The sequence below is a fragment of the Heliconius melpomene genome, chromosome 7, assembly GCF_056956725.1.
Source record: "Heliconius melpomene rosina isolate 202511_hmr_F chromosome 7, ASM5695672v1, whole genome shotgun sequence".
In the NCBI taxonomy this organism is placed as follows: domain Eukaryota; kingdom Metazoa; phylum Arthropoda; class Insecta; order Lepidoptera; family Nymphalidae; genus Heliconius; species Heliconius melpomene.
This window is the reverse complement of record NC_140395.1, coordinates 3030570-3052110: the sequence shown is the minus strand read 5'-3', so window position 1 is coordinate 3052110 and position 21541 is coordinate 3030570. Positions and strand designations below refer to the sequence as shown.

Here is a 21541-nt window from a genome sequence, read left to right as displayed (position 1 = left end):
ACATCGTCAAGTTAACAACACCTAAAATATTCACAAAATTATATATAAATTAAATTGACGTTTTTCTCTATTAACACTTGTGTGAGCAGTTATATAAAAAATTGCGTCACTTTATGTAGAACTAGGTGGCTATAATCAAACGGTCGCCATTGTAAAATTTCGGTGGTTTCACTGTGAGGACTCCGGTGACAGAATGAAGATCTGCAACAATACGAGGTACGTAACGTGTTATCACTGAGTGTTATTTTGTTAATTAGTAATTAAACTTTAATTTACGCATATATTTAAACAATATTATTAACTTTACATATGAAAAAAACAACTTTAAATATACGGACCTAAAGACTCTGTCACACGGTGCAAATGGCCGACCCACCACTGTAGCGTACAACACACTTCATTATTTCATTCATCGAAATAAATTACTTTATAACATAAAGGACCACTAATTACTTAAAAATTAGCTAATTATTTTTTTGTTCTTTTGTGTGTAATTAATTTGAAAAATATGTCTTTGCAAAGTAATTAATAATAAATAAGAAATGTGTTTGACAATACAATGCTGATATATTTTCGCGGTCCAAATTGCGTAGTTCTTTATAAGTATTCTTAATCTGTGTACGTGTTAATCCGCTTTTTCACTAAAAAAATACTTTTTTAAATAAATCATTATTACAATAAAAAATTGACTTGATTTTTGATTTATTTATATTACAGATTAAAAGTTAATTTTACTTAAATAGTTAATTGTTTCCGTTACATAAAATATGTTTCCAATAAAAAGAGAAAATGTGGACGATCTGCAATCTCATAACATTAGAGTTTCAACGCGTAAGTAAAATTGTTCCTTTTTTATTTTAAATAATAATGTTTATTTATCTCTTGATACACATGTTTTATTGTATTTTCTAGATAAAAAGTTCTTTAAAGTGCGTATGTCGAAGTAATAAGGTTCAATTCTCCAATATCATAGTTTTATACGTCAACACGCCTACATACATTTTTTATTTCTTATTACTATAGTAAAGGTCAAAGACTACAGTCTATTTATATTTAACTATTAAAATGGATTTGGGTGCCGATTTTTTTGTGCTGCATCTGGAAAAAAGCTGAAATTGAAAATTTTTTGAAATATTAAACACAGAAAAATTTTCTTGGAATTGTAGACAAATGTATAATGCTTTAAAAAAGTAATTAAATTATTAATAAAATATGTTTTTTTTAGTTAATTCATCACCAGAAGATAAAAAAATCATGTCGCAGCCACGTAAAGTTATACATCTACAGAAGGTCCGAATGCTCAGTCGTGGTGGAAGGTCATCCGCATCTTCAATAAGGATAACCAATGTGAAGTCCATTAAGCCTCCGGACCCTGAGCTGAAGAGAAAGCAGGAAGAAGAGAAGTTAAGGCAACAGGTATTGATTTATGCAATGGATTTTAGCAATCCCTGCTAAAACAGCATTCCTGAGATTGATATGCTGAAACAGACAAGCCATTTAGCTTTTTAACATTAGTATAAATGTGGATAAAGTTAAAAAATTGTTTTGTCTTTCAGCTCCAAAAAGAAATAGTACTTCGAGCGAGGACCTGTGCCCATAAAGCCTACGACTGCACACTTCCGGTAGTGGGAGGCCGGGCATACTGCGCCCGTCACATATTAGATGATAGTACAGCACCGTATAAACAATGTGCTCATCTGTCACCGTCGGGGGTAAGGTGTTTGATGCCGGCTCCCATTGAGAGGGAACAGGGGTAAGTTGGACCCAAATGAAATTGTAATATCTTTTTTATTGGCATTTAATGTTCAGGCACAGGTTTAAGCAAATGAATTATTAATGACATTTAAGGTTTTTTTTTTAGTTTCACATATGCAGAAGTAACCTAGTGTTAAAACCTTTCATCAATCACCGCTCAATTTTCGAGACTGCGTGTTGAGTGGCAAAACTTAACTAGGAAATAAAAATAATTCATCCCCTTTAAGTGGAAATCGAACCCACAACTGTCGCGTATATAACGATGTTATTATCAAACGTTAAAATAACGTTTTTATAAATAATAATAATATATATTTTTTTTAATTTCAGCCTCTGCTTCGAACACGCACGAGCAGCGCTCCACGCTCGTCAACACTCCTCTGCGCCCCCTCCACCGGTCACCACTACCGAGACGCTGTTGAATCAGTTGCAGCATTATGTTAGGTGAGTTCAATAGTAGGTTCAATATAGACTAATAAAGATTCTATATGACTTGTTTTAAGTAATGAAGAAAGTATGTACTAATAACATAAATGAGTATATGATAATTTCAATGTAGCTTGTGTAGAATCTGTGGCTTAGTGATGAAAACGCAGAGGTTAAACAAGAAACGCATATTCAAATATCACTTAATTTTTTGAATAAGTTTTCTAAAAAAGTATTTTTTTTATATATGGGTACATTTTGCCCCTGTTTGCCGACTGCGTTTGAATCAATCATAACATTATTTTAGATAAGTGGGTTTTTCTTATGATGTAGGATTTCTACACTTAAACATTGATTTTGTTAGTTGGCTCGAAAAAACTAAATTTAACTTTTGTATGCATTTATTTATAATTTAGTTATTACTTATTATTTATACAAAATATTATTAATATTCCATTTTATTTCCAGGCCAGAAAGAACTCGTACAACTTCGTGCGCCTCCTCAGTATCAGTAGTCAGTGATCCAGCTGAAGAACAAATCAGTCCACATGCGGTTGATCCTTTTAGTGAGTATTTTTTGTGTATATATGATTATATTGAACCTATTTGTTATATGAGGATTATGATATTATTTGGTGTATCTATACTAATATAATAAAGCGGAAGAGTTTGTTTGTTTGTTTGTTTGAACGCTAAGATCTCTGGATCTACTGGTCTGATTTACTATGTTTTTGTTTTGTATGAAAGCTGCATTCTTCAGAAGTGCTATAGGCTATATAATATTACATTACACATATATACCAATAAATTAAAATACTTTCTAATTTGACATGCAATTTATTCTGCCATGTTAATAACAACCATCGTTGCTAAGCACCGGTTTGCAAAGTCTCTTTGTTGTTTTAAGAAAACGTCACCTAAAATGAACTTATATTTTGATATTCATCCTTGTAAAAATAAATATATTATATAATATTTAATAAATATTCTTAAAGTTTAAGCAGGCGTAGCCGCGTCCGGGTCCACTAGTTTAAAGATAAAAGTGAAATTATATCTATGTATGTTGTCATGCCCCCATGAAGGTCAGTTGAAAAAAAATAATCAAAGAAAATTTTTGCTCAATTTTTAATTAAAAGCCCTTCTTAAAACTTTTACTCAATACCGCATATTGTCGTGCCAGAATCTGGAAAGTTTCATCATATAATAAAAAGATAAAAATTATTTCAAGTTTCTTTAACTTGAAGCTTTCCAGGTTCTGGCAAAACAATATGCGACGTTGAGTTCCTACTACTACTACTCAACACACTACTCAACTACTCAACACACAATGTCTCAAAATTTTTGCACTAAAAATGGAGTGTCTTGACATTAAGTTCCCTCTATACAAAATTAATTATACTATATGATTTCAGAAGAAATAGACGCCACCGCCGTCAACGCGTCCGTGTCGACCTCCATCATGGAGTACGCCAGCGCCAGCGACAGTGACGCGGACAGCGTCGTCATGACGGAGGGCGACGTCCCGTCCGACACGGAGGACGCGCCCTGCGAGACGCAGCCCCTCTGGTCAGTATAGTGACGAGCTATCTATCAATTAGGTATCTTATTATAAAAGTTTTATTAAAAAATGCTTATTAAAAGTATCAGAAATTAAATATTCACATGTAAAATGTAAGAAATCCTCATAACATTATACCCAACTAACTTCCTTCCCTTCACCAGGCGTGCAGGAGTACTGACAGCAGAGGAAGCAGTGACCACGGCCCGAGGGGTGCTCCTGGCACTGCACGCCGCATACAGGCGGCAGGCGGGAAGGCTACGGCACCGCCTCAGGGGCGCGAGGGCCAAGTACCTGCGGGATCTGCGAGCTGAACGAGATATGTATTGTGAGTGACTGAATTACTGGAGAAATTAATGTAGTCAGTGCTTTTTTGCTGTGAGTGGATGAATGAATGGTATTTCTCACTCTAATAGTGGGAAAGTCAAGGCAAAGAGAGTGACTTGCGGCGTGCTGTGAGTTAATGATTGAATGTGTTTACTGCTTTCAAAGGGAAACTGAGGAACAGGAGTGTGTTATTGGTAATGTTGTACACTACTTTCATAGATTCCCTCTTTACCTTGCTAATCGTGGAGGCATTGCATGTTGAATGGCGGAACTCTATTTCGCTGTTTGCCTCGTTCACAGAACAAGGAAATTAAATTCTTTCCCTCGAGTGGTAATCGAACCCAGAGTCTTGACGCGCTTACAACCTCACATTTGTGTCCCCGCGCCACGGTTGTCCTTAATCAATCTATAGAAATAATATACTTAAGTAGATATATAATTTTTCAGGTTCAATAAATTCCCAAGCGCGAAGCTGTCCCCCAACAGTAAGAGAAAGGAGACAGCTAAGAAAATTAAAAGCCTATGCTGGATATCATAGAAAACATGGCGTTGATGCGGTCTTAGCGAGGAAATTACATCACAAACGGGCTAAGGTGGGTATTTAAAAAGCAACTTCACGCTATATACAGGCAGATGGAACCCAGTGTTAAGATAGTCAGATCCCCATTTGCTGTTTAATTATTGAGACATTGCAAGCTAAGTGATCGGACTTATTGCCGCGCTTCGTCTTGTTACTAACAAGAGTAATGAAAATATATTTTTAATCACTTCTGTATTAGGAAATGACATGTAATAAAAGTAATATTTTTTATTATGATCATTTATAAATACTATGGTTTCACTTTTAATCTGCACCAATTTTAAGGATTTGTTGAATTAAACGATCATTGCATCAAATTAGAATCCGCTGTGTAATTGAAAAACATAAATGCATGAATGAAATGTTTTTATTCTATGTTAAAATATAAATGTTGCCATTTTTTACTTTTTTTTTACATAAATTTACAGGTTAACGATATATCAAGTCGACCAATACCAACTCAGGGTAGATGTACGTTCACTGAAGGAGGAGTCCGGTGTTCGACTCAGACGTTGCCTGCAGCTAAACACTGTTTGAAACACATATTGAGTGATGGACAACAGGTGAAAACAATTTATAGATAAACAGATCTTTACCTTATCATGTAAATAATACACAGTATTTCAACTTATTACAAATAAAAAAAAATTAAAACGCAGCAGGATTCGAACCCACGCTATTCAGTCGAATTTTCTCAGCTTGATGTAAACTTATGGCTTGGACGTTTCCCACTCGAGGAAATGAAATATTTATTTAAATTTACATTTTAATTTCCTCGCTCTGGTAACAAAGGAAAGCGTGGCGTTAAGTTCCGCCACTCAACACGCTATTCTTCGAAAATTCTGCGGAAAATGGAGAACAAAGTGTCTTAACATTAGTTTATTACTAAGTTCACTTTGCCTATGCGGGAGACAGCATGAAGTTCCATTGCAAATTTAGTAAGAACTGAACACATTCTAATGAAACTTTCACACACAAAACCAATTATTTTCACATATTTTTTGATATTAAATTAAATATTTTTAAAATTCCAGGTATTATTCACGCCCTGCGGTGACTTACGAGGTAGTGTGGAGTGTAGGGAGGCCATAGCGAAACTACCGCTGCCGTCTACCGCATGCCGGTACCACACGGGACCACCGGCTTATACTAGTTTTACATTGAAAGTGAGTTTTTTTTAACACGGAGTCTTCAGTTTTAAGACCAGTCAACAGGCAATGCCTTCAGTATTAGGCGAAAAGTCTAGAAGAGAAGCGTCTTAATACTAGGATCCGATTTTTTCTCTGACTACCATGCTATATGCGGGATACGGCGTGAACCAAAAAATTGCCTTCATTTCACTTGCCAACTTGGGTTGGCTTTGCTCGATAATAAAAACTCTTTGCAAGAACTTTGTAATTTTTCTTCATTTTACGATTAACTATATTCTTAATTTACATTGTTATAATATTATATACAAGATTTTTTTCTTACAAAAACTTTTAAACACACTTACACTTTTTTTTTAAAATAGTGAGGTTTTTTAGAGGCTATCCAGCATTATGCACCGCCCAATTTTCGAGACGTATTGAGTGACAGGTCACAACGCCGCACTTTGTTTTGTTACCAGAGCAAGAAAATGAAAATATTCAATCCCCCAAGTGGGAATTGAACCCACAACCATCGTTTTTATAGTCAAATGCTGTACCGATGCGCCACGACGGCCTGAATTACTTGTTATTTTAAATAAAGTTCTTAATTATTCTATTTCAGAAAGAAGATACCTCTTCAGACCTCTCCAGCCATTGCAGTTCAGATGTTTCCAACGAGGAACTTCCTCTACCATCTTGACACCAGTTCCTGAATATAACAGAATATAATAATGATATATTCAGTTATGATGATTATTAAATGAATTGTATAAATAATAATAAATGTTTAAGACTGTCTTGGCGTAGTGATAAAGCGTCGTGGCTACCGGTTCGATTCTCACTTGGTCTGGTGAAATATCTTAGGTATTATATGGAAACCAATGTTAACCAGTTTCTATCAGTTTAAAGCATTTTGTGTGAAATATAATGTATGTCCAGTGTATAATTATTGCTTAACTTTGTGAAAATTGTCTAGTAAAACAAGACGCGGCGTTAAGTTCCGCTACCGTCTACAAATTATTTAAAAGTAGATAATAGTAATGATATTTCAATAATTATTGTATTAATTGATATTGATCTCGGTAGTGAATAAAAAATATTTTTAAGGTTAGTATTAATGTGGTGGTCTGTGTGTTCTAAAATTTTAAAAAATTACTGATTTTTTAAACCATATCTCAACTCTTTACATTTGGGCCCAAGATTTTCCATCTACTTTCAGTCTGAACCGATTAATTTTTGTTATTGTAATGAATTTAATCGCCACCAACTTGTATATATTGCCATTACCTTATAAAGTGATATCTAAAAGAATTGTTTAAAAAATTAAATTTTAGTGCTAGCGTGAAATTAAAAAAAAGTTAAATGTACTTTTTTTGCGTCACGCTGTATCCCGCACTCTGTGTATGTCGAGGGAAACCAGTGTTAAGACATTCCGTTCCCTTTTTTCCGCCGATTTCTGGAGGCATTGCGTGTCGTGTGGCATGTAGTGGCGAATGGCAACGCCGCGCTTTGCCGACCGACACCAAAGCGAAAAAATTAAAATATTTCATTTCCTCGAGTGGAATTTAAGTTAATCTAGGCTCCCTCTGTCTAACCTGCTATTTGCGGGGCATACATAGTGTAAAGCTGTAAAAAATGTTTTAAAATATAGGTACTAATTTTAATATAGGTAGGTAATTGTTTTTAAGTTAAAATACTTGTTTGCTATCTTTGCTTTTTTGTAAGTATAGTCCATTTTCTTAAAAAAATCTTGTAAATATAAAAATAATAGTAATGTAAATTTTTCATACTTTGTAAATAAATAAACTTACTTGGTTTTTTACAAACTTTTATTTACTTTCACCTGTCCCGCTGTCTGTCTGTAATCAAATATCAGATTTAACTTGCAGTTAAATCTGATCCTCTTCCCGGTTACCGATTGAGCTGAAATTTTGCATGAATGTATAAATCACATGACAATGCAATATTATTGACATAGAACTCATGTGATGATGGAGTTGGAAGGTGGTTATAAGAACTGTAATTAAACAACGTAATCCCATCGAGTTTGAGCTCGTTTGATTCGTTTTGACGAGTAGTTTAATACTATAGGGTAATCAGGGTCTGATGATAGAGCAAAGTGAAATGATGGAAAGTGGTCATAGGAACTCTGCAACTCTGGAATTTGGGTGATCGAAAGTCTTTGAATAAAAAATACTAAAAAGTTAAAAATGAAATTAAAGAAAAAAACCTTTTATAAGAACAAGCTTCTATTATTTGTTAATAGAATGAAAATGATGAAAATAAAAACACTTAATAAATAATAAAAGCGTGTTACATTTTGATGGTATAATTAAGAACATTCCGCACCTTTTTTTCCTCTCGCTATTAAAATGTAACACGCTTTGGGCCCTATGAAGAACCAATTAAAAAAATGATGAAATGAAATGAAATTTAAAAAATCAAGTCCCATTCAATCCAAAGTTAGCTCGAATATTTGGTCTTTATTGATTTTTCTAGTAAACCGTAAATTATTAATTAAATAAAATAAATGAGACAAACATGTCGGCCATAAAATTGTATATAAATATTTGTACACTTCTTTTGTTTGAATGACCATTTCTGAGATAGTGATTCTAAATGATGGAGTCATATTCGGTATAACTCGGGTTGTGTTTTTCGATTCCTCGAATGGGAATCGAACTCACAACCTGTCGCATTTACAGTCGCACGCTAGTGCCCCTGCGCCACGACTGGCCTTTCAAATATATTTTTTAAATACATTTCACACATGAAAGATAAGGAAAAGAAATAAAACAAAATCCGCTTGAAACAGAATCGTCGCTTTATTTCAGCAATTTCCGGTTGAAAAAAAAATATAATCAACAAAAACTACACTGAAATTCTGAACATGACTATTTTACAAACAATTTACAGCAATATTATAATAATACGGTCTTTTCGAACGCTTGACGTTTTAGGAGAATAAAGGGAGAGATAAAAAAAATATATTTACAATAAAAAAAAGGCAAACCAAAGTTCGCTCCGAGAACTGCCAAGCGTACGAGACTCGAACCTACACTAACGATCAAACTTATGAGGTACATCATCCTAACGACTTTACTAAGCGTATGTAACCAGCCCCAAAAATGAGGCCAACAAATGTTTTTTTTTTTACATTTTTTTTTCAAATCTGCAGCCTTTTTGTACAGTATATGATACTTACTAACAATATATGTATAGACATAGTTAAAACCGTAATTTTTTTGGTCGCGAGGTATTTTCGACCGCGCGTCGTCGCGTGGTGTAGAAAACCCTCACATTTTCACGGCACTGCTATACAAACCCCAATTACAATTACACGTAATAAGATATATTTTTTGCGTTTTTCTGTGTTTTTTTTCTTTAATTTTTACTAACAAGAAAGTGATATCCAAAGAAACTACCGTTAACGCCATCTTGTTACAACAATATCTAAAACTACAATAACACCAATTTTTATTATTCTTTTATTTTAATTAAATAAGCCAGCAAGAAAAGAGGAATTCACTTATAAACAGCCCAAAACGTATAAAACATATTAACATATGACGTCACAGTACACAAATTCACCATAGTAGTAGTGGTTAAATGTAGTTTCTTTGATAAAATTGTTGTTTTAGTAGTATATAGTAGTGATAGACGAATATTTATTTAGAAATTACAACACTTCTATGGGAAGCTCACTAAGGGATCGAGTGACCTTTTTTACATTTTTTTTCTTTGTATAATTATGTATTACCATTTTTTTTCTGTAAAGCTATTAAACATTTGAAGCTAAACGGCTCTTGGAACAGAACAAGCATTTGTTTTAAATTAAAATTACACGTAAATTCGCGGTACAATTGTATTTAGTTATAAACTATAACTGATGTAGAGGTGTGTTGTCAAAAGTCCAAGAAATGTTATATGAAAACAAATAATAAAAAAAAAACAAAAAGAAAAAACTTAAATTTAAAAATTACCAATAACTGAAAATAGGAATCCAACACACCTCCATTCACCCAAATAGCATAATACATTTACAACATTTATTTGGCTATTTAGTGTTTTTTTTTATATAAAATATGACATTTTTTCAATAGGGCACAGATATAAAATGTCTTCAATAGTACAAAACTACAGTATAATGAATACATCGCACGCGGGGAGTTAGATTGCGATACTGCTATTTTAAAAATATCAAAACCAAAATTATTCACACTGTATAATCGATTTAATGCTAAAATGTTGAGTTACAACTCAAAATTCCAAGAACTTTTACAGTGAACGATTTGGATAATAAAAGAAATAACACTATAACTTCATTATATAATAGAAAGGAAAAAGACAAAATAACATAAAAATAGCGATAATACGTGCAAACTAAATACAAAATTCCCACGAAGGTAACAGGTTCGATTACTGAGGATTACAGTTTCTTTTTATACAATGAAGTGTATAGTGCTTTAAAAGATTTCCTAAGCATTTTGGATCTTAACATGAATATCTGGTCCGGCCAGTCTAAATTACAACTATTTATTTATTATTATATACAATACAGTACATACATCAAATATACACTCGACGATTTGTTATCGCAAATTAATTGTAATTTTTTTTCAGTTTTTCCATTCGCGTAAAAAATAATAACTAGAGAATGCTTTTTTTTCTCCTAATTAAAAAAAATCCTAAGCGCAATGCCGGCCTTTCTTTTATCTGTTTATAGTAAGTAATATACATACATATATGAAAAAATATAAATAAAACATCCATTCAAAATAGACTATTAATAAGTCACAATTTGTGATAATATATTTATATAAAAATGTCATTAACACAAAAAAACCTAACAAAATCACATTGTTTAATATTAAAAAAAACATACATAGACACATACATAATAAGTGAAAAATATAAAAAACAGTAAGCAAAATGGCCGGCATCTCATTTGTAGTTTATTACATACATTGTATTAACTATGTCACAGCCACTTAAATTATTTTTTAACGAAGCTTGCAATTTACAAAAATGGACAAAATCGCAAAAAACAAACATGGCGACCAATTATATTATAGACAATTATAATTATAGTATACATTCTATAATCAAATTATTATCATTATTATATTATTTTTTGTATAGCTTCAAGCTGTACTCCATATATAGTAGGGTAAGCAGAGAGAATCTGGTGTTAGGATGCAATTCCCATCAAACTATCCAATTATCAGTACATTGTGTGTTGAGTGGCGGAACTCAACATTACACTATGCCATGTTATCAGAGCAAAGAAATGAAATTAATTCATTCCTCGAGTGGGAATCGAACCCACACCCGTCGCGTTGACAGACACTGCCACTGTGAAACGACGGCCTCACAATATTTATATTATACAAAAAGTAATCAGTAATATCGTAATTTTTATATTATACTCTGTGTTTTTTCACTTCATATGGTCACATTTAAAAAAAAATAGGTTACTAATACAATTTTTAAACATTTATTAGCATTTACAAATTTTTGTAATGTAATTTTTTTTATTAATTACAACAATAAAACATCAATTTTCTTTAAAAGTTGGATTATACATATAATAAATGACTGTAATAAATTCTAGAAACTTTTAACTTTTAAATTTTACATACATTTGATGAGAACATTAAAAACACATTGATGAATCATACAAATTTTATTGTATGGTCCATATATAGTTCAAATATTAATGTTTAGGCTTTTGCTAAAATGCTAATATAGGCAGACTGGATGAGTCTAGGCTGTTTGAAACTAGATACAGATTTGATTGTAGCTCATTGGGTGAAACGTCAGAATCCATAGTGGGTATGTCTGAGAAGTCATTGGACATGTCCACTTTTACCATTACATTGATATCGTCGTTGATGTAATGGACTAAATCTCCGAGGTCATCTAATCCGTTGACTGTCGATTTAATGTCAGTTTTACTTTTGTTTTCACTTTCGATAGTCTCTTCACTGTTGACATCTATACTTAAATCTTCATCTACATTTGTTTTTTCTTCAATATGACCATCAGCCCCTTCATTTAATTTTTTTACTTCAAATTGACTTGTATTAGCATTTTCTTCTATTTTCAGTAATTTATCGAAATCTTTGTTAGATTTATTACACTGCACTTGCTGGCTGACATCACCAAGTATATTTTGGGTAACATTTTTGAGGAGCTCATCAAAGCTGTTAGTCTTATCTACACTTTTGCAAGACTGTATAACACTTTCTCTCGATTGAACATTATGAATTCTAATTTCAATTTTTTTGTCTGCTTGTCCATCTTTCGTCTTGTCGTTAAGTTTTAATTTCTTACTATAGCTCTTGAGTAGATCATCAAAACTCATTGTATAATTTCTTTCACTGCTACACTTTTGTATGACACTTTTGCGGCGTTGAGATTTGTTGGTATTTTTGCACTTTTCAATATCACTTCTGCTTGGTTGGTCATAAACACTTTTGCCTTCTGTACAGCTTTTTAAGAGTTCATCAAAGCTCATACTACGATATTTGTTCTGGAATGTTCTTGTAGAATTTCTTTTGACAATATTTTTAATAGGTTTTTGTGTCTGAGTTTTGAGTTTGTTTTGAATGTTTAATTCACTTTTCTTTAATTTTTCAGTATTAAGCAAATTAGTAGAACCTTCCAAATTGTTATCTCCACCTTTGTCATTGCTTTTATTTTTAATATTATTTCCTTTTTGTTTTGGATCATTCCTTGCTTTCTTGCACTTTTTAACATCTTTTGTTTGACTATTTGTTTCACACTTCTTACCACTTGTGTTATCTTCGTGACACTTTTCTACATTATTAAGTTTACACTTTTTACTTTCAGTTTTTAGTTTATTTGATTTGTCACCACTATTTTGAGCGTCACTTTTCCTCAGACTATTTTTAGGTTTTTTAACACATTTTATGTCACTTATGACATTTGCACTTTCACCACTGAACCGACAGTATTCGCCAGTTTGTTTGTCGTCACATTTTTTAACACTCCCTTTTTTGGTTGTTTGGTTCTCGGGACCTTGGTTACGGTTTCGGTTTCGATTACTATTGCCCGGTTGTCACGTGACCTCCATGGGTAGCGTGTCAGTGGGTCGCCTGCGGACGCCGTTGGTCGTGGATTCATTCTCGTCTGGGGTGAGATCGGCGGCCATGTTGGTGTTTGTTGAGGTGGTGGGTGCAGTTGATGCTTCTACTATTTCACTGAAATTAAAAAGATCAATATTATTAAGAATTTATACGATAAATCTATATTACAAAATTCGACTTTCATAATAATTATTTTTTAAATAAATAAAAGTAGATTGAAACATAGTTTAAACTAAACTGGGGAAATCAAAACTCACTTTTTTTCATCATCACATTTTACATCCCGCAAATAGCAGTGTAGGCAGAGAGAACCTAGTGTCTTTACATTCCGTTCTCCACATTCCAGTCGAATTGAAGATGTATTGGGCTTGACATATTAAGGCCGTTGTGGCGCAGGGGCACAAGAGTGCGACTATAAGCATGACGGTTGTTGGTTCGATTCACATTATAGGGAAATGAAATATTGTGGTGGTACGGTATTGAATTCCGCCACTCAACTTAGTGGGGGTCGGAAGAATTTTAATGGAAATGGAGTGTCTTAACACTAGATTCCAAAGTACCTTGCTCTGTGCGGGAATAGCTTGAAGCTAAAAAATACAATATTGTTCCTATAGGTGTATACGAATCCCACATGCACTCGACAAACAAAAGCATATTTTCTAGCACATAAAAAAAATTAAAAACGACACTTACGCAACAGGATTCGGTCTGGGCTGAGCTATCAACCTGCCCTGCCTAGCTTTGAGCTGAGCTGTCGTTATCGCTATGGCCTGAACATTAGCTGACAAGGCCTGACCACCAGGACCAGATATCGCTATCTTCTGGCCTTTAGGTAAAACATTTTTTTGTAGCAAATTAGCCACTACTGAACTAGGAATAGAGGCGGTTTTAGTTTGCGCCATACTTATACTAGTTGAGGGTTCAGAGGAGCTTCGGGCTATAGGCGTGGTCACTTGTATGGTTCGATTTTTCAATTGAACTTGTGGAAAATGTTGTCTTAAGGGAGGTCTTACAGGTAATGCGGCTCTCACAATCTGTCTACCGTCTAAACTGACACTAACTCGGTGTCTTGTGGTTGCTGTGACATTTCCTTTAAGAGTACCATCAAACACCACCTGCCTTTTCTTGGCATCAAAGTCCAATCTTGCTACCGACGTTTTGACTGGTGGCGGTTGTCTCAAAACATTGACTAAATGCGGTCCCTTCGCTAACTGCCCGCTTTTAATTTCGAAAAATTGTGCCACGGAACCCGGTGTTTTTAGTAAAGCTGGTGGTTTAGCGTCACCTAACGCCGCTAGTGAGACAACTGCTGGTAATTGGGCTATAGATCTATTTTGGGCTATTAATTGAGCCCGCTGAGTGTGAGATAACGGATGGGCATGGAGTACTTTTAATTTACTCGGAGTCACGTGATGCATTTGAGGTGCAACTACTACTGAAGGATGATGTATTTGTAAGGGTTTATGGGCTAAGGCGGGTGCTAATTGGACGAAGGGGGTAACTCTTCTATTGGCCACGTTTGCCATGGACACGTTCGCCATGTTTGCCATGGACACATTCGCCACGTTTGCCATGGATACATTGGCCACGTTAGTCACGTTGGGTATTTTGCCGGTGCCTGCTGTCACCACATTGGCCACACTTGCCACTGTCGGTGAACCTGGAATAGGGAAAATATATTTAATTAAGCAAAATAGCTAATGTATAAGAGAATATTAACGCTATAGCATTATGAACGGGCAGCTACAGCTGGGAGGGTCCATTTTATAACAAGACCAGAATAAGATATAATATATATTGTTTTCTACCCTCCCTATTCTACCCTAATAAAAATATATACTCATTCATCCACAAATCAAATACTACCAATATTGTGTCTTAGTGGCAAAACATTTTACTGTGAGCGCAATGGTTGTGGAATTAAGTTTCCACTCAAATGGCACATGGTTATCTTTGTATATCTTACTATACATATAATTTTTTTATGCAACACAAGAGGTCCGTTACATTTGAATGTTTATACCTAAGGTTAATAAGAAGAGATCACTAATAGAGCTGAAGTTGAAAAGAATATCTATCTATATTTTTTAAAACATTAAAATATAAAAAAACACACCAATTTCTCTATGCTGAGCATTATGAACGGGCAAAGCTACTGCTGTGAAGGGTCCATTTTGCAACAAACCCACTACAGTGCCCGCTGTCGAACACGCGTTGGCCTGCCCTTGATTTTGAAGGCGCACCTGGAAATTAATAAAATATATAGATTTTCTATATACATAATTATATTTATAAATATATATAAATTTAAGTAACTGATAATATAACATACTATTATTAATCTACATAACAGTCTGATGTCCATTATATAGACAATAAATATTTATGTCTATGTGTTTTAAGTTGTTTAATGGACCGAAATAATCAGATTTTTGAATAATTTAGTATTTTAATTGACTGAATAGAAAGCAAAGAAGTATATATAATTTTATTTACCTTAAATACAAAAACATAACAAAATGTAAAAAACTGACCTTCAAGCTATCAGAAACGGCAACAGTGACTATATGAGGAGCTGTGTGAGTCACATGTGAGCTATCTGAAGATATCACCACTTCCCTCCTCTGAGCCGACGTTATTATGTGCTTCTTCAATGGAGAATTCTTCACCAAATTCTTCACAACCACAACCTCTTCATTCTTCTTCTTCTCCACTTTGACCTCGTTGACCTCTTCAACAATAATCTTCGAAGTGGGGACAGGACACTTCTCAACATTCTTCAGTTTCTCCACCTTGGGCGTTTCTGGAACTAATTTGTCTATATAGACCGGTTCTTTATCCATTTGGGTGACCTGCACGGATGTCGAACCGAAACCCTCGTCTCTCCTTTGGCCAGAGGCAGTACGCCCCTCCTGACTCTGGCCGTGATATAAAAAAGAATCTGTCAAATCTTCTAATAGGTCGTCTGATAACGATATTTTCTTATCATCCTTTGTCAAATCAACATCAACTAATGCTTTTAAATCTGTTTCTGATAAAATACTCTCAACTTGAGCTTCTGTAAGACCTAGGTTCTCTACTAATAGATCATCTCCGCTGGTATCAAGGTTCTTTTCCCCATTATCCGTGTCTATAGTAACATCTCCATATAGATCATTCAATGTGAACTCGGTTGTTCTGAATGTTAATCCTTCAGAGGGTTCCATTAGTTCAACTGCAATGGGTAGGTCAGGTGGTATGGGAAATTGATCGTTGGATGGTTTTTCTATGTATGGAGGCGACGGTGGCGGTGTTTTTGGTCGGAAGTGTAACCTGGAATTGGAATAAGAAGCAAATTAGACAATGTTTCTTTATAATTTATTTTTAATTAAATGCAAATAGCAAAAATACTGTAAATATCAAACAATAAATCTAGAGTGGTTACTTTATTTTTACTAATAATATGGAATTTGTAAATTTAATACTCTACTCTAAATTTTTTTTTTTTTGTGTATTTTTAACACATAAAGTAATAAGATAATAAGAAATATTTTTTTGTTTTTTGCATTACCATGATTGAGGATGATGAAAATATGCATATAGCACCCAACAACAATTAGTTCAAATCTTCTCACGCCAGAGAAATATTCATATTTATAAGCAACATTCACCTAATACAAACAATACAAATCTTTATACTAATTGTAATGTTTACTTTAAAGAACTAAAACATCAAAGAACCAACCATTTCTTATTAACTTCATTGATAAACTTCTCAAACTCAACTTCAACAGGCTGTAAACTGTCATCTGACTCGTAACTGTTATCACTGCATCCGGACCACGATCTTTTTCTTATCACTCTTTGCAAGTTCTCTCTCACATAACCGTCTATTGTTCTCTTATCACTGAGTTCACTATCACTGTTCAACACTTTATCACTGTCCACTTCCATTTTGACGTCTGACATATCATGTTTGACATCTGACATATCGTGTTTGAAATCTGATACATCGTGTTTTACGTCTGAGACGTCGTGTTTGACATCTGACACGTCATGTTTGACGTCGTCGAAGTCATTCTTGACAGGCACCGTCCAGAGATGGGAGTGTGTCGATAGGTGTTTTCTAAAGGCGTGCCTCCAGGAGTATTTTCCACCGCTGTGGTAATCGCGGGTGATTTCCTTTGGAGTTCTGTGAGGATTGATCTCGAGGTCGATCTGGAAATTAATTGGATGAAAGGGAGATATTAATTACAATAATTGGGTTTTAGCTAGTTAATTTTTTACCGACTTCTTTAAAAGCGGGTTATCAATTCGACTGTATTTTTTTTATGTTCATTAATTTTTGATTTGATTTTGATCATTCTTTTTTAATTGAAAGCAGTCCAGTTCTGAAAATGCTATCCATGAAAAAATAACAAAAGTTTTAAAATTGCATTATGTATGTGCTTGAAAAGTATTCAACATCACACCAACCAATTTCTATGACTCTTTTTTGATTGGAAAGAATATACTTTAAGAGTAGTTTGATTCAAGAGAATTTGGTTCTGATTAAGGGATCCATGACAAAATATTATTTGTATATAATAATTTACTATTTGCAGTTTTTATTTGTTAACAATAATATCATTATGTACAACAGTTTTCTATTACCTTTAGACACTCAAAAAAAAATTGCATAGAAAGTAAATGTGACAAAGTTTCCAATTGTTTAAACTAAATAAGTAAATTAGAGTGGATGGACATTTTTGCTCTCTTTAAGTTTCATATCTTCCTTTTAATTATGCATATTCCGGCACCGAGACAAAAGCCCGGCGTTGAATTCCGCCATTCAAGTAACAATGTCTTCAAGCGACAAGTTGGGAACGGAGTGTCTTAACATTAGATTCCTATATACCCTGCTGCATGCTGGATACAGCAAGAAGGTGACCTGATTTGTTTTTGTTTTATGTATAGAACATTAAAATAAACGAGTATACAATCTGGTGATGGTAGACTCTCAGAGTGACAGTAGTACATTAAAATAAACTAGTATACAATCTGTTGGTGGTGGGTGGTAGACGTACCTCTTCGCGGCGGTCGCGGTGGTGGTGGTGCGCGAAGGGCAGCGCGCGCCACAGCGGGTCGAGGGGCGTGGCTCGGCGGTCGAGCGCCACGCGGCCGCCGCGCGCCACGCGCCGCCTCGCGAACCCCACGCACGCTGGGTACGGGTGCGCCACCGATGTCAGCGTGTACCTGATCACAAATAATAATACATAAACAAATGCACTTATTAAATATCGAGCGTTTTAACACAGTATCAAATTAACTTGAGAAAGTTTACGTAAAAAGCGTGAGGACCCCCGCAGGGCATGTATGAAGAGGTTGATGACAGTAGACGAGACGGAAGAGGTATGTCGAGACCGTAGCGTTTGGCGCTCCGTTCCGTGACTACCCTGCTACAGCGTGAAGCTAGTTTAGTTTGAGTATCTTATCAGATGTACTAATTATCTTTATGCCTGTATATTGCATCATTTTCCATTAGTCACTGAAATAACTATGAACCGAAATGGTGAGCCGATTTTACTGCCCATAAATATTAGTAGCTTATTGATTTAATATAACATATTATGTTGCCAATCGCTATTCTAATATGACAATAAAACATCGTGTGTAGCCTATGTTAAGCTTATACATACACGAACATTATAAATATTACATGATATTAGGAATTTTTTATTCATAGGAAACAAATCATTATAAGGCAAATCTTTACACCATTTCTTGCCGTGTGAATGCCAAATCATGATAGAAATAATCCATCACACATACGCATATTGTATGAAGTTATCTCTAAAGTTATGCTATAGGTGCATAGCCACAGCACTTGAAGAATGCCAGTTATTGTAGTAATATGCGACCTTTGCCTAGTTAATACGAATCACATCCAAGAGGAGACCGTCGCGATGCTGGGACACAAGCATCTGACTGTAAACAAGACAGTTGTATGATACCCACTAAGAGAAATAAAATATTTAATATTTTAATTCATTGAGATTTGAGATCCGCCTCTCGACAGGCAATGCCGCGAGAAATCGGCGGAAAGTGGGGAAAGGAAGTGTCTTAATATGAAATGGAGTGTTTTAACACCTGGTTCCAAAGTTCCCTCCGCCTATATTGCTTTGTATATACATATATTTTACTGATATTATTAACTCACCTCATCCTCTCATCGACCTCGTGCTCAAATAGTCCATCTTTAGAAGGATTATCGGGGTCCAGAGGATCACCGTATAATGTCGACGTGGGCTAAATAAAATAGATTAAAAATATCTATTAAAAAACAATAAAGTACTATAATAAGAATTATTTATTGTGAAGTTTATTATTGCCATTCACTTTGATTAGTATTTGAATGTAGTGTATGTATGTTTAAAATCATAGCCAAATATTATTACACCAAAACACAAAAAAATATATATACAATCGAGGCCGGCGTGGCTAAGTGGTGACTGCAATTGAATGAATTATTTATTATTTTTATTTACTTTCTCTGGTAACAAAGCAGAAGGCGGTATTGAGCTCTGCCAATTAACATGCATCATCTCAAGAATTAGGCAGAAAGTCGGGAATGGAGTCTTACACTATAGTCCCTTTCCTCCCCTGCCATAAGCCGTGAAGGTCTTTTTTCCCACCTAAGATTCGAACCTACAACCCACAAACCTACGATCCACATCAATATAAAACACACCATTTCATAGAAACATCCGGGTTTGCGTCGGAACGCGAACGGCCCGTCATCTGGAGGCGCCGTCTCCTCCTCGGACGACGTACACACACCGGAATCTGTAATTATTATAAATTGAAACATAAAAAAAATTATAAATATTATATTCATGATAGGAAAAATATAATTAAAATATATTGTTGAATTTTTATGTCGGGAATCGAACCCTCGATCTTTACATTAAAAATATAATATCTTATTGCATTAAACTCATTGTCTACATTTACATATTTTTCCTAACCCTGGCCATTTTAACTAAATGATATAAAAGCATCTCCACACATTCCTAACTTTCATGACTACTTAATATAAAGGCATCTCCACACAACACTAGCTTATTCTTATTATAAACAAAGACATCTCCACACTGTCCTGTCCAGGGACGTCAAAACGTGACGTCGACATAACTTCCTAATTTGATGTGACGTGTGACATCCATTTGTTGTCGTCACGTCACCTTTACTATGAAGGCACCTCCACACGCCCCAGACTCCGTCAATAAGACCCCGTGGCCCCCTGACACAAGACCCCCGACCCCTTGACACGTGACCCCGGTGACCCCGCCATACTGACCTCTGTGCGGGTGGGCGGGCGCGTGGTGTCGATGCTTGCGCCGCTTGTACGGTCGCTTCTCGCGCTGCAATGACAACATAATGGCGTACTACTATTGAACTTCATCATGTATATTTACATTTTTTTTTCTTCTATATAATATTTATTTTACTCGACAGACTAATGGACAATCTTTTTTTCGTATTGTTGTTTACCATTGAAAGTTTGCTAAGTTATATTATGATTATTAAAGTATTTTTGCATAAAGTAAACATGTACCTATCATATTAGTTATTGTGAATATTTGTTGTGAATAATATTTTCAGGCCAGAAAAAGTATATACATAAATATATAAAGTAACCTTTAGTTTACCTAAAATAAGAATAAAAATTTTGAAAATAAAAAATAATAATTTATGAAAATAGATCCTATATATTAAAAGTAGCACGCAACAAAAACAACTCGTAAGTCAACTCGAGTTTAAGAGTCATAACTCATATCTTCTATAAATGTACAATATGGTCTATGGGCCGTGGCCGCTCTGAAGTTAGCTGTAGATGGCTGCGCAGATTAGATTTTTTGATTTTTCTTACTTTTTATTATTTTATTCTAGAGGGCACAACCTGCAAAAGTTTGTAAACCCTAACTTGATGGTGGCCATGACCCGTCTACCGTATTATAAATATTATATTAATATGTAAAGCAAAAATGTTGTACCCTTTCTTACGAATGTTGTACGGACGGAGGAGTATGAAATTTGGCATAGTTATATTCTATATATATATATATATACTAGTGGGCCCGGATGCGGCTACGCCCGCGAAAATATAAGCCTAAATAATTAAAATAAGTTTAAAAATAATAATAAGTGGAGATTTATTATTAGAAAAAATATCTGAGTAACCGAAATGAACAAACAAAAGAAGTAAAAGTAACTAAAGGAAATTCTTAATATTAGAAAAACTACCTAAAGTTTGCCGTGCGCGCGTACTAAACATTTTTCTATATTAAACAATTATTATTTTTTGCGAACAATATTAAATAAAATCCCAAATGATTAAAATTACGATATTTTAAGTGTATAACATCGGTATAGATAACCGGACTGAGATAAATTAATTATAAGCAGCACATAATTACATAAAAAATAATAGTAATTCGAAAATATATAAAAATTTACAAAATTATCAAAGTCATCTGCCCGTTCGCGTCGGTCACACTATACCACTCGAAGGCTAAGTCATTTCGAATCAATGACATCTTAATTATTTATTAGAATGTTATACAGTAAACTATAATTTCCATCTAGATGAAATGCTAAAAGTGACTATTATATTTATTTTCATAAGGATGAA

General features: G+C 34.3%; 2 protein-coding genes across 4 annotated transcripts in view; one reads left to right on the top strand and one right to left on the bottom strand.

Annotated features, from left to right (window-relative positions):
- The first annotated feature begins 76 nt into the window (after positions 1–76).
- dgt1 (KAT8 regulatory NSL complex subunit dim gamma-tubulin 1) lies at positions 77–7594 on the top strand. Of its 3 annotated transcripts, none has more exons than XM_085187789.1 (12): positions 77–216; positions 718–831; positions 1226–1416; positions 1557–1753; positions 2086–2199; positions 2650–2747; positions 3597–3747; positions 3904–4067; positions 4514–4659; positions 5075–5209; positions 5681–5812; positions 6399–7594. In XM_085187789.1, exons 2-12 carry the CDS (start codon positions 768–770, stop codon positions 6474–6476), a joined length of 1470 nt encoding a protein of 489 aa, XP_085043915.1. In that variant the 5' UTR covers positions 77–216; positions 718–767; the 3' UTR covers positions 6477–7594. The 3 variants fall into 3 exon arrangements, with proteins under 3 accessions (XP_085043915.1, XP_085043914.1, XP_085043916.1); XM_085187788.1 differs by having other exon boundaries at positions 3594–3747; XM_085187790.1 differs by lacking the exon at positions 718–831 and having other exon boundaries at positions 3594–3747.
- A 988-nt stretch (positions 7595–8582) lies between these two features.
- E(Pc) (Enhancer of Polycomb) overlaps positions 8583–21541 on the bottom strand; it is a 78793-nt gene continuing 65834 nt past the window's right edge. Inside the window, exons 8-16 of the mRNA XM_085187781.1 lie at positions 20207–20270; positions 19598–19692; positions 19067–19155; positions 17934–18102; positions 16613–17085; positions 15423–16200; positions 15005–15131; positions 13582–14548; positions 8583–13002 (exon numbers count right to left, since the gene is read on the bottom strand). Of these exons, the coding sequence (XP_085043907.1) occupies positions 12861–13002; positions 13582–14548; positions 15005–15131; positions 15423–16200; positions 16613–17085; positions 17934–18102; positions 19067–19155; positions 19598–19692; positions 20207–20270 (2904 nt within the window). The 3' untranslated portion in view covers positions 8583–12860. The remainder of the gene's footprint in view (positions 13003–13581; positions 14549–15004; positions 15132–15422; positions 16201–16612; positions 17086–17933; positions 18103–19066; positions 19156–19597; positions 19693–20206; positions 20271–21541) is intronic.